The sequence below is a fragment of the Pleuronectes platessa genome, chromosome 2 (genome assembly GCF_947347685.1).
Source record: "Pleuronectes platessa chromosome 2, fPlePla1.1, whole genome shotgun sequence".
Lineage (NCBI taxonomy): Eukaryota > Metazoa > Chordata > Actinopteri > Pleuronectiformes > Pleuronectidae > Pleuronectes > Pleuronectes platessa.
The window spans coordinates 13,150,871-13,166,971 of record NC_070627.1 but is presented as its reverse complement, the minus strand read 5'-3'; the positions used below and the strand labels follow the sequence as shown (position 1 = coordinate 13,166,971).

Here is a 16,101-nt window from a genome sequence, read left to right as displayed (position 1 = left end):
TGACAGCTGAACAGCAGGGTGGTATGGATCGGAGCCGTGCGGGGGAATGAATCTCCGGGACCAAGCAGGAGCATCTTCTGACACTGACGATCACTCACACGGGAGAAAAACCCTGGTCACCACCAGATCTCTCTAACATTAGAGTTCTGTGGAACATTAGGAACACATACGTGTCTGAAGTGATAATTAGGATTCCCGTGGAGGAGTCCGGTTCAGAAGAGCTACAGTGGTACAGGATCAATCTCAATCTGAGCAACAGGAGAGAGGAGGTGTCACGTGTGAAAAACAAGGAGACAGGGATGAGCTGAGACTGTGGGGAGTTTTTATCACCACACGGGGAACAGACATTACTTTGTCTCTGATTTATCAACTTGTATAAACTCGGAGACACACACAGGAGACATAACACGGCTTGTTTCTATACCTGGACTTATCTTAAGCTGAGCTGGAATGGCAGTGGGCGCAGAGCTGAAGGTCGAACCATCCTGCACACGATTGTCTGGTTCTCACAATAAGAATATAAAAGAGAGAAGGACGTGGTTTGATTCAAAGGAATTCATTTGACACAAAAACATAATGGAGGATAAACAATCCTGAGAACCTTTCAGGCCCCATCCCTCCAGATCCATGAGGACATTTGAAGTGCTGATAGACACAAACACACAAACAAACCAACCACAGTGGCAGTCCCACAGAGCACATGTCCAGCAGTCCCCTTATAAAACCACTTTTAAATTCACTAAATCCAGATTCTTATTTGGATCAGCACCAAATTTAGACACATAAATATCAAGATATTTTACCTATTATATCTTGTATATATTTGGTTTTGTTTTATATATAGCTATTTCTTTCTTATGTGAAGTACTTATTGTGTTTTTATGTTTTAAGTTCAATGTATGCACCTTTTTTACCAAAGAAAATTCCAGGTAGGTGTAAACCTATTTGGCAATAAATCCTTTCTGATTCTGATTCTGATCATGTCTGAGAAATCGACAACAAAACAAAAACACACAATGTTAAAGATAGTTGGAAAAAAACAATCCCTGCTATGGATCCACATCAAAATTGACTGACCCCTGAAGTAGCTTCAGCGTAAACCGGCTAATTTCAGAAACACAAACTATAACCTAACCTTCATCGGTGCCCAAGTCATCCTCACACCATGTTTCTATCTTTACACTTAAGGTGCCCACATCACTTCAGCGGTTCAGAGGCGGCTGTCTGTGTCAGGATGTGCTGTCTCCTTCAGATTCACCGTGCAGACACGTCACAGCCCAAACTCAAGACACGTGAACCCGCTGCCAGCTGCACCCAGTGTTATTGTGACAGGCTTCTTTGTGAAGTGATATTTTATTCCACTCACTTCTGAACGCCGCGACCCTGAAAGAGAAGGGAGGGTGGTGACTCGGAGGATTACAGACACGTCTGCCAGACAGGGAGCAGTGTGCAGCGAGGAGGTGATGGAGCCTCGCAACGTGCATCTGGAACAACAGTCTCTCTCTCTCTCTCTCTCTCTCTCTCTCTCTCTCTCTCTCTCTCTCTCTCTCTCTCTCTCTCTCTCTCTCTCTCTCTCTCTCTCTCTCTCTCTCTCTCTCTCTCTGAGTCTATATTATCCCACTGAATGACATCTGCAAGCTTTGGGGTTGAGTTCATGCATTTCCCTCGCGGGGGCTGCCTGTTCTGCAAATATGTCGACCAGTTCAAACAGCTGCCTTTCCCACTGCTGCTGCCTGCAAACCAGTGAAGCTCCCACAGCAGGGACTTCATGCATGTAACGACCATATTGCTTCACATGCATATTCACCTGCTGTGCTGACATCCCCCTCAGAGCCTGCTCGGTCCCCGTGTGTTCTGCAGCGGGAGACCTCCAGCCCCCACTTCTCTCAAAGTGACTTCAGGGCCATTGATCAAACTTTTTGTCGCCCTGGTGTTTACTTCCTGCTTTGCTCTCACCTGTTGCGTCACAACCAACAACAGCATCGCCCCGCCCACTTCCTGGAGACGTCACGCGGGGTGTCATGTGGTGTCACGTGGTCTTCAGGACGTCAACAACACCCCCCCTCACAGTGTGAATCCACGTTGAAGTGGAGAAAGAACATTTAAAGTCATTCTCTCCCTGGTAAGAGTCCTACGGTCTTCCATAACCTGCATCTCTACAGTCGTGTTTCTTAAAATGGCGGATCAGGGCCGGAGTGGAGACAAAAAGAGAGAGATAACGAAAGTAACCGTAACCTCACAGTCGACCACCAACTAATATATCCTCCCCCACTTAAATAGGCCATTTGTGGTCGAGGTCTGTGAGTTTTTTTTTCCAGAATAAACTCAGTTTCCTGATAATGTGAGGCTGATGAGCCCCAACAAGTCTAAAAATACTTTATTTTCTTAATATTATTAATATATTCGTATTAATATAACTAATTAATTCTCGAAATCTCAGATTTAATCTTCCCTTTGAGTGGCCCGGTATACTCATGAAACATTAAGAACACACTTCAAATACAAGACTGGGGAGATTATAACTTATATTTAGTGCCAAGAATTCAACTGTGGCACTGTAGAATCAGTTTGGTGGTAGCATATAAATGTATTAAAATGTTTTTAATGTTTTTTTAATATTTCAACACCCAAGGTCCCGTTCAGGTAAGGCTTGATTTTCACAGTAATTGGAATACATGCCTCGCGGGAGTGAATATGGAGTTTGTAGAAAAACAGGTTCTGTGCCTCATCATCTTAGTTTGCTCAAATAGTAAAGACGTCTTTGACAAGTGGAAAAATCTAATCGTGCACAGACTGTCACTTTTACATTTTTTAATTTAGCAAAATCGCCCTCTCTGACCTGAGCCATTTATACTTGCTGGGCCTAATGAATGGTCGGTAACAGATCCGGTTGAGGAAAAGTTTGATTAAAACAACCGTGAATCACAACGAGATAAATACATGTTGTTATTCCTCTTCTTTTGTTCCATTTGTTTCATTTCATTTCATCTCAGGCTGTAAACGATGAATCGGTCTCGTCTCAGCGGCTCATCAGGTGTGATCAGTGTTTTGGCAAGACGGATGAAAAGACCTGCCAGTCCCACGAGCTCTCCGTCTGGTGTTATTGCTGGTTACATTTACGGGCCATTACAAAATAATAATAATAATAATAAAAAAGCACACATAGATACAGGTCCATCTGTGAAACAATTGTTACATCAAAATAGTTGTAGGAAAAAAAGAGGAATATTTAACATTTCAAATGCATGAAATTATCAATTATCTTTTATTTTTCTCCATTTTCTCCTTTTGAGCGACTAAATACAGGCGAGTGCAGCTCCGTCCAGCTGCAGTTAATTAAAAGTGAGGTAAACACAAGAAATCACACGCACCGCCTTTTCAATTTAAAATTTAATTAAAACGATATAAACACATACATTAATACATTTTCAACTTTCAATTATGAGACGATGATGAAGATCAAGACCCCCTGCTTTTGAAAGTTACCCAGGGCTAAATTTAGATGTCAGAAATATTCCAAATGAAACGAGGCGTATTCATTTGATCGCCGAGACTTTTGTAAAAGCCTCTTTTTATATCGTCACGTGCTGGTGAATGAGCAACACTTCCACTTCCTGCTAAAAGATTGTATGTGGTTAATTGAATCCCACTCTTTGACTCATTAACATGACTATTAATAGGGTCACAAAGTTCTTGTTAGTTTCCAAAGTATAACAAAATAAAAAAAATTAAGAATACCAACGGGTGTTTGTGAATGGGGTGTTCATTTCTGCTTGGTAAGCCTTAAAAAGAAAAACTGAATTCATTCACTCATACATCCATAGTCAATGTCACATGAAGGATTAATTACAATTCTCTGGAGCTTTTATTTAAGCGAGCTCGTAGTACTTCCCCGTCTTTGGATCGAAGTAGCAGTTCAGGCAAGAATCATAGTGCAGATTCAAGTACTCGTCCCCGAGCTCCTCTTCACCGCCACCTGAAATAATGCCAGAAAAGCACTCAGCATTCTAAAGCGCAACAGCATTCCACGTCAATGAATTTGCACAAACAAAAATCTATAAATGTAATCTGTGTATTTAATTTTGTTTTATGTACAGTAGCAAAGCAGTGCCAGATATAAAAAAAAAAGGGGTGGTGGGGGGGGGGGGGGCACACACTCGACTGTTTGCTGAGAGAGCGCGGGCGACTGAGGTGACCTTCAGACTCAGGTGGATTTAAAAGTTTTTCTGTCGCTGCCATTTTTTCTGCTCATCAATCAAGACCTGAGACACCCAGAGCCGGCGCCACATTATGAAGCTGTAAAGAGATTCCCTGTAATCCCCGCTACTTTAAAGCATGAGAATTTAGCTGCTAAGCTGACAGGCAGTTAAATGTTAAAAAGGTTATGGAATGCTCCGAGAGGAACGTTTTTTATCTTATCAGAACTTGGGCGACGATAATGAAAACTAATTATAAGACACATTGTGTAAGAGGTTTTAAAATGATGCTGTAAACTGGAAAGGTTTCATCAATTAACCTTGTCGGTGTGTCTAGGGGGTACGGACCTGTAATGAGCCTGTCTCTTTTGACCTATGGAGTTATGTGGAGGACAGAGAGCTCCACTCTCCTGGGTTGCTTTTTTTTACTCTTAATTAGGTACAGTCTCACACTCTGCACAAAGAGTCTCTTTGGCAGGAAACTTGAACATTAGTCGGACACTCGCGAATGTTTCCATTGCGTGTTTGCATCTGTGTAATTACTGTGGTCGATGTGAAAGCAGTGAGTTGTTTGCCATCTCCCGGACTTCACAGGAGTCTGGAGACCAAAGGAGTTACTGTACCTCCGATGAAATTCTCCCAATCGTTCCATGTGTTCCCTGACCTTCTCGGCTGGCTGGGAGGCATAATGGGAGGGCTGGGCACGTCCATCCACTCCCTGGGGAAACCACCACAAAAGACACACAGCTATGACAACACAAAACATTACACCCACCGTGCTACCACTGGACCCTGCACATCAAATTGCCGCGATATGACATTTTAACAATGAAGTCCGATCATCGCGTGCTCTCACGAGCCCATCTCAGCCTCCGTTGTCCTTGAGCCACTTCTCCTGCACACTTAGCCTCCCCGCCTCAGGGTTTTACCTGAAGGATCATTTATTAGATCCTGATTCAAGCTGTGACTTCCAAGTGTCCACATTCTGGCCCTGTGTAGGTGTCTTAACCTTGTCTGTGTCAGCGAGCGCAAGACTTCCTTACCTCCCTAAATGAGTTTATCCTCCCTGTCTGTGAAGCATACAGGCTCCGACTATACATCAATCACTCCACAGCAAATGAAGACACTGCTGTTTAAGTATGGAGTAAGGGATTAGAGCCGGGGGGGAATGCCACAGGATGAATTATTACTTGGGAGCGCTTCAAGATTCCTTCGTTAAACCGAATGCATAATCGTTTTAGACTATACATCAGTTGCACAATTATCCATCCACATCTTTTGCCTCTGGATTTAACATCTCATAAGAGCGCATCATGGCATATTTAATGAGCAAGTGAAATGTACAATATTCAGCTGAGAGCAGGCAACTCAAATATTTACATCCTCTTGTCGGAGGCACCATCCAGAACGGCAACGACTGATAATGTGGCTCTGGCTGAGAACAAAGAACGTCCACTGAGAACATGCAGAGAAGTCTTGCCACGTTGGTACATTCAGCAGGATAATATCAAAAGATTTACATTTATCTCCACTGAATAAATTATGAGACTTAATATAATACGATTCTTAATGGTTGCAATGTATGGCCATTTTCAAATTGACTGTTTCTCGTTCTACCTAATTTCTCTATTTTCTGTATGGAGACAAGTGAAGTATCTACATCTACATCTATGTCTTTATAATGTGTTACTATCATATGTACTATATGCCTTTGTCCACGTTTTCCTGCATTTGTTGATAATTTATGCATAGTGTCAGTGTGTGTAGATCTGTGATTTGTCAATTGAATGCATGTACCTGCCAGGGACTGTAGATGAAAATAAATGTGAATCTAAATCTGTCACATTTACATGTTTGACCTTAGAAGGCATGATAATAATGGGCATAGTCTTTTTTAAATAAACAAACATCAATATGAAAAAAAAAATGAACATAAATACTATGATCTTGTTGGTGTGTGGCGTCAGCAGTGACATAGAACTGTTTGATAGTATAATAAATAATATTGTAAAACCTGTAGGGAGTAGAAAAGTAACATTAACACAGCTTTTAAGTGAAATGAAAACATTAACAGTTTCATTTTTGATCAGATCTTTCCATCCATTTTGGCGTGAATAAGAAATGAATTCCACGTCTAACCGTACACTTTCGCAGTGATCCAGTGCCTTATCGCTCTCAAGGCTCTGATTTTTATTTCTAACAAAAGCATTTACCATACTCTAACAACCCTTTGACTGCGTGATAGGCAGGAACAGCGTACAAACGTTAATGGAAGCAATTTTCAAGGACAAGGGCCCTCTGCTGCCGAGCTGGAAATTGGACCTCAGCTTGGGAAGTGGGACTTGGTGTGAGTGATTAAATTCTTAGATTTTTGAAGTCATTATAATACAGATATATGGAAAAATGTGCGATTAAGGGAATAAATCAGTTTGATTTAATTTGGGCGAGCACACCGTTTCTGCTCGTCTGTGGAACATACTGAAATAAAGGTTCGCAAATATCTCCCAGTGAAACAGCACAGAGACTGTTTGTCTGACAAGCCGGCAACTGAACTTCACAATAGGCCATTGTAAAACAATTTGAATTGTTACGCAAGGTTCTCTGTGGCCTGATTCATGGTTTGACGTTTGTTAGACAGACATAAGACTCCCATAAAACACAATAAGAGAGGCTGGAGGAGCCCTGGCAGCGTCGAGCCCAGAAACACAATGTGAGCTGCTTAACAGTGAGGAAGCTGTGCAGCGGTGCCAGGATGCTGCCAAACCACCATGATCAAATTCACTGCAAGGGTGTCTCAGAATGCAAACGCCTTAAAAGAAAAGAAAGAAAACAACGACAGTTCCCGTGCAGCTGCTCGTCAATATGTAAATGCTCTGGAAGTCTAATTCCAGAAGTACAGCTGTGGATGCCGCGTGACAAGAGCCGCAGAGTGTGTTTGAGGTGTCTGTCAATAGCAGTATTTATTTCAGTGGACTTTAAATCAAACAGAATAACTTCACTGAAAATGTGAAAAGGCCCGAAGACATGTTCACACTGAAATAAGTCAAAGAAGAAGCAAAAGTTGCTCCTGCTCGCTGATCAGGCGTATTATATTCCACTCTTTTAAAACAACAGCGAATACATCTATTTGAAATATGTAAATACATGCAAGTCGACACGTGTTCACACCAGGCTAACTTGCTTTTCATCAATAAATCAGAAGTGTTGGTGAAGCGGCGCTTACATAATTTGAGAAGCGGAACAATGATGCAATCCCTTTGTCTTCTGTTGTAACCTGCCGTATGGTTGTGTGTACCCACAAAGAGATGGAGATTTGAGAGGGGGGGGGGGGGTCTCCCCGGAGCCCTCAGAGGAGAACTGCCGTGGCCGGGGTTCTTGATACAGTTGTGAACAAGCTTTAGAAGCTGCTCGGAATTCAGTCAGAGAGTTTGCAATACGCACTGTGCAATGCACCCGGTAATAATCTTGATTTATTCTATTGTTAATGTCAGTATTACAGGTACGTCAGCTGAGTTTCTTTAACCTCTTGTTCTCAACAGGTTGATCATGTTAAATCTTCTTCTGAGAACTATTTGACATTAGCCTTAACTCCGACATATTTTCTCTTCAGGCAACATTATTGAGGGTTAAACTATTTCATTTTTATCAGGCAATGTCGACTACGGAGCTAATTTCTTTACAGATTTCATTCCTCTCTCAGACACGTCTTTCAGCACTGCATAAAAAAACGTTAAGAACTCATGAAGGGATATTTTCTGATGGAGTGCGGTAAGCTACCTTTTAGTTTTGTCCACTTTCCACTATTGCACTTTGTCAACCACCACTTCATTTATTGAGGCACTATATTGTGTGTGTTCTTCTTAGCATTTTACATGTACTTTAGTCTGAAAACACTTCAGCAGTTTTGGTGGAAAAATAAATAAAATAGCAGCTACAAATTCTTCAGCCTCCTGCAGTGATGTTGGTCCATTCATCCAAGTGTTTTCTTTTTTAATGTTCGAGCTCTCCGCTCTGGTTGTGACCTGTGGGCAGGTAAAACAAGGCGGAACCTGTCCTGTGGCTGTTTTGTTTTACAAACACCAAGGCTCCTACTGGGCAGAAACTGGCCTTCGCCTCATCAATGATGGATTTCTGCCTGTATTGCAGCTGAAAGTCAATGCTAAACCAAATGTCTAAACCATGCTTTTTTATGTTTTTTAATGACCTGAACCAGAACCTTGACATCTAATATTAATAACTGAATCAAAAGCCAAGGTAAAAACTGTGCCATTAAAAAAGTTGCCGGTATGGAACTCGACGAGCACAATGATAAGTAAAAAATAATTAGCACTTGTGAAACTGCCAACAGCAGCCGAGGGAGAAGGAAACTAAAGTGCCTGGAACACTATCGGTTTATTTGTTCTCATCTGTGAGAGAGATAAGCCCCCATCTGCATATCTATCTGACAGTTGACATTTAGGCTTTATACTGTAGTCAGTGGTTACCATCTGATCATGAATCTCACGGGATGTTTTATGTACAAGGAGCCAAGTACAAAAACAGGTTACAGGAGGCCACTTCTGCCAGGCTTTACATGAAATATATCAGAGTGGCCATTTTAAGCACAATACATAAGAAAGTGTAAAACATAAAACAAGTGTTTCTACTGTTTCTACAGTATGGCTTGCTTACCTGGGGTCTGAGTGTAGTGGGGGGTTCATTTCATTCTGATAGTGGTGACCTTGATTAGCCGGCTGGAATGGTAATTGAGGGAGAGAAGGTAAAAGGATCATTCAAAAGGTATTTAGGTTTCCTGGCTGGACAATAAAAAGACCCCAGCACACTGAGAATATGTTTCAGGTTCTGAATTCCCTGTTTCAATACAGTGCACTAACAGTTTATTATTTAAAGTCCCACTCTAGGGGCCTATTACACTCCATAAATGTCTTGTTTCCTTAGAAAGACACATTCAAAAGGTTTTATCATGACGAAAATGTGACTTAAAATGGCTTCAATCTGCACCTCCCTTCCTCATTTTGCAACTGGGATCTATGTATATGATTCAGGCAAAATAAACTTCACTGTTTCTCTGGCAAGCAGACAGAGAAAAACAAATAACAGGAAAATGGACGGAGCAGCAAACCACGGCAAAGCGAAGAATTGAGTTTTATTTATCTTTTTTAGAGCAGCTTCAGTTTTGAGAGCTGAGAGAGTGAGAGACTTTTAGTGGAGGTATAATTAGAGGTAAAGATAAGAACGGTTTCACTGTAGTTATATTCAGCGGCAGAAAACATAAGTGCACCATCTCAATCTTGTCAAAGCTTAAAACCACATTATAGCCTCAGGAGAGTATTTAAGCCCAGGGCCTGTTTAAACACTATTATGTTGCATGACACTGATGAAGAAGCAGAGTCACGTCGGAGCTGCAGCGCCTGCATTGCTTAAGTAAATTTTAGCTATCTGTGTGCTCCAGTAACTTCTTTATGTAATCCTCTAAAAATAAGTCGGGACCTAAAATTGTACCCTGTGGAATTCTGCAGGTAATATGCACTGATGATGATGAGTTACCTGAAGGGTGATGGAGAAAATTCTGTTGAGGAGATAAGAGCTGAGCCATTTCTGTGCTCTGGCTGTAACATTAAACCCACCGCCTCACATGGGCTTTTAAACTTGCATGAGCCACACTTTCAAAAGGGATCAAAGATTTGTTTCTAATAGAATTAGAAGAACGCCTCAGCTGCTTAAACTGGTACATCACTTATTTTGAACCTTTTGACATCGCTTGTTGATCCGCTGTGGTCAGGGGTGTGAACGCAGCGCTGCTCTGTGTCTGCAGCTGCAGCGATGGTGCGATGACTCGACTGAAACACCCTCCGCTCCACAGTTCTTCAGAAACACAGTGTTGGCTTAAGGTTGCACAACAACAGTATGACTAAGTGTATGTTTTCAACCCTGCGTGGAACGACGGTACAACAGAAAATATTATTAATAAACTCTTGTTTCTGGTCAACATTGCTTTAGAGCCTATTATTATTTAAGAGCCGTCAACTGTTTATAAAGATGGACGATATGACCTCCATTCTCTGATTGCTAGGGCACAAAATAACGTCTTGGGCGCACAATGGCAGCTTTGTGTCAAGGTTTTTTTTTATTCGTTTCTGGATAGTGGGGGCAAGTGGAGAAGCATCGTCCATATTTATAACCACTCAATTTTTCTGGCTCTTTACCTGCACTCTGTTATCGAAACATAAAAATCTGCAGAGACCTTTTTGTTATAAACTTGCTCTGAATAAAATGTCTTGTCTAACCTGTTTGGTGATGTTCAACCAAACACTGCTGGTGTTTAATTTTTGACATCCATCTTACTGCCCTATTTATCAGGTGGGAACCAGGGGACAGTCGGTGGAGCAGCCACACTCTGGTCCCTGTTTTCCTTCTGTGTTTAAGGTTCCTATTGTTTACCCCAACAGTAAAACCATGCTGGTAGATATACAGGCTGAGCAGGACTACACTAGTGAATCTTAGACCTAAAACACCTCCTCTCCTAACACACCTAATAACACAAATTTTCCCTTGACTATAAGATATGCCGGACTCAGCCTTGCACAACTAAATATATTTATAATATATAAGACCATTGCTTACAAAAATGTACTTGTACATGTCTTATTAAATGATGCTCTAGCAGACTTTCTATTCCAACATTCTTCATGCTGGGCTCAGGGCCAGTGTTCGAATGGAGGCATAACCGTCGCTGGATATAAGTCATTTAGATGTGACAAGAAAGGTAAGGGAGGTTATTTCAATGCGCAGATACTTAATTCTACCTAAGAACATTCACTATGTTGGTCTGAATGCTTATGCCAGGGGAATGCATTATTTATATTGGTATCAACCACCCTTATGGGAATGAATGGTCAACTAACATAAAAAAAAACTAAGTTCTGTTTTTTCCTTCCAGGTGAGAATCAAACTGGATTTATATCATCACCATACAAAATGTTGAGAGCAACAAACAGATCAAATCCATGGTTTTCTCCCGTGAACTTGCTCCAGCTATTTGTAACAGAACGATATCATGGTCTCTTGTGAGCGCTTCTGGCACAAACACTGACTGGCAGAACTTTAGACAGCAGAGGAACTGTGTCATCAGCTTTGTGTGGAGAACTAAATATGATATTTTAGGACGCGGTTACTTGTAGAATTTTGTAATAAAAACAAAGATAGGATTTGTTGCTCCACATTGAGATGTTTTGAACATTGAAAACTAACTTCTTCCTTTCTTTGATGAAGTGTTAATCGAGGAAATATGCATCAAATATAGGGCCACACAACAAAGTGTTAGTTTCCCATGTCTACAAGTTGATTCTTTTATGTTCAGCCTAGTGACTGAGTTTTAGCATGCAGTTGCCTCGGGGGGTGAAGTTACATCTAGCTGGTACGGTAAGCTGCAGCAGCAGGGACCACTTAAATCACAACACCCAGAGGCAAGAAATGGCTTGTCAGTTTCAGTCCCAGCACCAGAAAGCCACTCTTCTCTTCCTTTTCCCATGAATGCCTTGTTTTTTTTACATTTATGAGGCTGTTTTTGAAATTTTGTTGGTTACAATGTCGCCATAGCTGCATTTGTATATTTTTTAATTTGTTTTTAGAGTCCGATTCTTTTTCTCTCTCACTTTATTGGCCAAGGATATTCTTGTTATGCTGTTGGTGGTGCTGTTGCCATGTGTATTTAGAATTGTTAAGCACTGTTGCTTATTCAAAAAACATCCCCTTCGGTGTTTGATGGAAGTCAAATTTAAGTCTTTTTCCTGTCCCTGTGGAGAACTGCAGCTTCTGTTATATATTATCTAAAGTCTAAAGACACACGTTGTTATTGGTGACCACGTCAGTGTGTCCTCGAAAGGGACCCATGAAATGAAAATCCCTCCGGTAATACCAGCATGCATTGTCTTCTACTCGAATCACAGTATGAGAACGGATATCAGCATGGACAGAAATGGTAGCAGGCCTATAATTCAAGCATCTGTAATGATTGTATTCACTGGGGATCCCACAGTGGACCCAGCAGGGCCAGGCAGGGCACTGTTCGCTCGTCATGAGTGCAATGTGCTTATGCTAATGGACCATAGATCTAAATGACCTTCAATAGCCAAGAGCGAACTATACCATCTCTGAATTCTAAAAAGACTTCTGGGGATAATTTCAAATGACCTAAATCATTTTTTGTCTCGGGGGCAGGGGACTGTAGATATTATGCCGGTGTACTTTAAAAGCTCTAAGAGGCCAATTAATGCGTTTCTATCTACATACTCTTTTGTAATGCAGAAAACACACTGGAAAAAGAGGTGCATTAGCACTTTGTAGTGGCATAAGTTACGAGGCTCGATATGGAAATTAGCAGGTAGGGATCAGGGTCACAAGAAATTATTCCAGACGGAGGAGATAGAAAGAGTAACAGCCTGCTAATGATTGTAATCTGCAGATAAGCGGCGTGTCTGTTGTTTGTTAAGGAATGACAGACAGGTAGAGATCAAGAGTATCAGAGTGCGACGACACAGACCATGGTGATGTGGGTCCAAGTGGAAGCGTCGTCACTGCTCACACTGACGCCGACATTACACTGGTGGACCTGAGATGCACTGAGGCCCGAGGCTCTACTCTCATCTTCCTCCTGCTCCCTTTTTAGGCTCGCCAACATTCTGAGCTCCTCCTCATCATCAGCACCAGCATCATCATCATCCCCATGCATCCTCAGACTGCCAAACAGGTGTAAGCCGTAATGACTGGAATCAACAGGCTCGTGGCTCATATCGTCTCCTTCCTTCAAAATAATCACCTAGAAAACAAAGAGAACTTTTTAGAAGCAAAACAAAATACAGTACTAGCAATTGATCAAAGGGAATTATACACTTAACGCAAAAAAAATGACAAACAAAGTAGTGTAAATTGTAAACAGACGGTAGGACAGAGCTCAAAGCAGCTTTGAACGTTGGTCTTTTAACGGTGCATCCCTCGGTTGAAGGACCACGCTAACTTGAATTGCCTGACAAAGTGCGATGAGGCCTGGTGTTGCCATGGTGCTCTATCAATGGCAGTCGGTAAACCAGGGGATGTAGGGAGGGGGAAACAAACTCTGTGTCATATTTCACTGACAACCCTTCAGTCAAAGCCTTCACTGCGGGCTGCCTGCTGGAGTTGGCACGAATCAGCAGTAAGGAGCTGCACTGATGAAGGATGCTGGGAGATATCTCAGCAGTGAGTTGTGTAAATGCATAAAGCAACAGCCAAGTCACAGATCTCCCTTCAGGCCTTCTGATCGCTGCAGTCGACTATCCTCTGATCCTGGATCTTTCAACTGGAGCACAGGCCTACCTCAATTTGTAACGGATCGCAGTCTGATCTTCCTGAGCGAGGCAGTACAGACCTTTACAGCAGTGCCCAAATCAGTTTTCACACATTACTATAGACAAAGAGAGACAACTAGACCAAAAAAAGCACCAGGGCTGTTGATGAGCTACAATATGACACCAGGCCATAGCAACCGAGTCTGCACATCCCAACCCGAGTGAGATTAATATTTACCAGTAAACTATCCGCTCAACCTGTTAGCTGCAATAGCCTCATGGTCAAACTAGATTTAACCGAGATCATACTTATTTGACCAAGCTGCATTACTCCATGTTTGAGCAAGAATATAAAAATATTCACTCTCTTTTTTATTTGATTGTGTCTGGTGTCTGCTGTTGGGTGTGAGCCAAAAGCTTTTTCTGAAGATGGTTCCAAGTGGTTCAGCAGTAAATTTGTAGGCCATAAAACCAAGATAGTTAGATAAAGGAGAGTAAATCTCTGTGGAGCTGCAAAGGTAATTTGTGATTTTACAACTGGAAGCTACCCCTTTGCTTTTATAGTTAGGTGATTTAAATATTATTGTTTTTTTTTTATGTTTATAGAATAAACATTATATCTCTTTCACTGGTTCTTAAGTATATCTGCCAACATTTAAAATCTGCTTGTTTGCAAATGTAAAATAAATATTTGTAGAACTGTTCTGATAGAGATACCAGCATCAGAGATGACCATCAAGCCTTCTTTAAGGTATATTAGTTTCACCCTGATAAAACTCTGCTTCGTCCCTTTTACAAAACAACAGTTACACTTTACTGACACTTGCAAATACTGTTTTTAGAGTTGTAAAGAAGTAGTGATTTTCGGTAGTGTAGTGTAAGCTAGAGCTAGCTAATTGTTAGCAATTTGCTAAGATTAAAGCTGGAAATTTCCACGAGTATAACGTTGGCGTGTACTGTATGCAAGACTTTAGTTTTGAGTGGTAGTGCCTCTTAAAAGGTCTTTTTTTTTTAAACGCAGCTATATTTACACAGCCATTTAAAGGAAGAAATCATTATGTTATTTTTTTCATTTATGAAACTAGATAATACAAAATCTATGGCATTCATTCTCTAAATGTTTTGGATTTTTGAAGGCTTTAACCTGAGACATAATATACAGCAATAACAGTAAAGATCATTTACATACAGGGTTTGTATTTTTTTTTTTTTATCGACTAGAATATGATTGAGACTGTCAGTATTGGCCAATTCTCAGAAGTCAATGTATCAGAGATAGTTGCGGGAAAAGGGGGATCAGAACATCTCTACTATGACGGGAGGTTAAATTGTTTCCATCAATAACTGACATCTGTGTGTTAAAGAGCATGGCTGCTTTATGAGTATTGACACTTTTATCGCTTTAAAATGTTAGCGTCAAACAGGGGAATCACACATCAAGACAATTAGGGGATGATGATGACAGCTCTTTAGTTAATTGTGGTAATTTAAAATAGTATTTTTCTCTGTTTCACCAAAATATAAGGAGTCATTGCACCATGGCTGTGAGCAGATGTTTGAAAGCTGTACCTTGTCCAGTGGGGAGTCATCCATTTTAACTTCTTGCAGGAAACTCCTGGAAATTGTTACTCTGTTGTCTCCATTCTGCAGCTGGTTCACTCCCTCTGATGCACGAGGGCCACACTTGTGTTCCCGTCGGCTGGTTGTCACACTGGGAGAGAGGCAGCGTGTGGGGGCCACTGCAGCTGGCTCAGCTCCCCCATTAGACGGAGACTGAATATGAATATCGCTAGTAGTTGGACCAGGCACTTTTGGAAATGTGTGGTCCATGTTAGGCGATTTAGGGCGGACTTTTATCTGCATATTCAAGGTTGGGTCTGGAGTTCTGGGAGGAGCAGGATTGGACTCACTAGTCTGTTGCTGCTGCATCGGGCTGCTGCTCTTATCCTGAAATAAATAGAAGAACCAAGAAAAAAATGATGATTTAAAATGATTGTCATTGAGATACTGTTAACGGGAAAAGTAATCATGATATAAGAATAGGCTTCTAATGTGTCTGGTGATACCTGAACACCTTTAATGTTAGGTTCAGCTGTTTGGATTAATGTGTACTTAATGAAACAGTAAAGCGGTAAATCTTCTCATCTTTCCCGGCTTCAGACTCACTAATGTAATTCAAAATTTGTTGCCTACCAATACGGTTATGTAACACGTGGCACTGGATTCTTTTCAGACATAAGGCAAAACTCCACTGAAAAGTTTTGAATATTAAACAGTCGCCCCTGTGGGCATGAAAGATATTGATTTTTTAAAAGTTTGCTCTTCTACTGAGGACGGCAGCTGGATTCGCAACACAGCAACAATGGATTCCATTGTGACCCAGTTTCACAACAAAGAAAAGAAAAGACACAGAAGGAAACTTTGTTGAAAAAACTCTTGCAGCTAAAAAAAAAAAAAAAACACTCCCATCACATGACACATCACCAAATGACCATACCGACCCCGAGTGTAATAAGCGTGGATACAAACAGCTAATGAGAAACTGGCTAACCTGTGAATTCAGCCATTGGAACACACCA

The 16,101-nt window shown here is 41.3% G+C and overlaps 1 protein-coding gene across 1 annotated transcript in view; it reads right to left on the bottom strand.

Moving 5' to 3' along the window:
• Positions 1-3,380: 3,380 nt before the first annotated feature.
• cfap20dc (CFAP20 domain containing) overlaps positions 3,381-16,101 on the bottom strand; it is a 29,353-nt gene continuing 16,632 nt past the window's right edge. The window contains exons 12-16 of the mRNA XM_053440044.1: positions 15,092-15,469; positions 12,739-13,014; positions 8,868-8,929; positions 4,820-4,914; positions 3,381-3,976 (exon numbers count right to left, since the gene is read on the bottom strand). Coding sequence (XP_053296019.1) covers positions 3,870-3,976; positions 4,820-4,914; positions 8,868-8,929; positions 12,739-13,014; positions 15,092-15,469 — 918 coding nt within the window. The 3' untranslated portion in view covers positions 3,381-3,869. The remainder of the gene's footprint in view (positions 3,977-4,819; positions 4,915-8,867; positions 8,930-12,738; positions 13,015-15,091; positions 15,470-16,101) is intronic.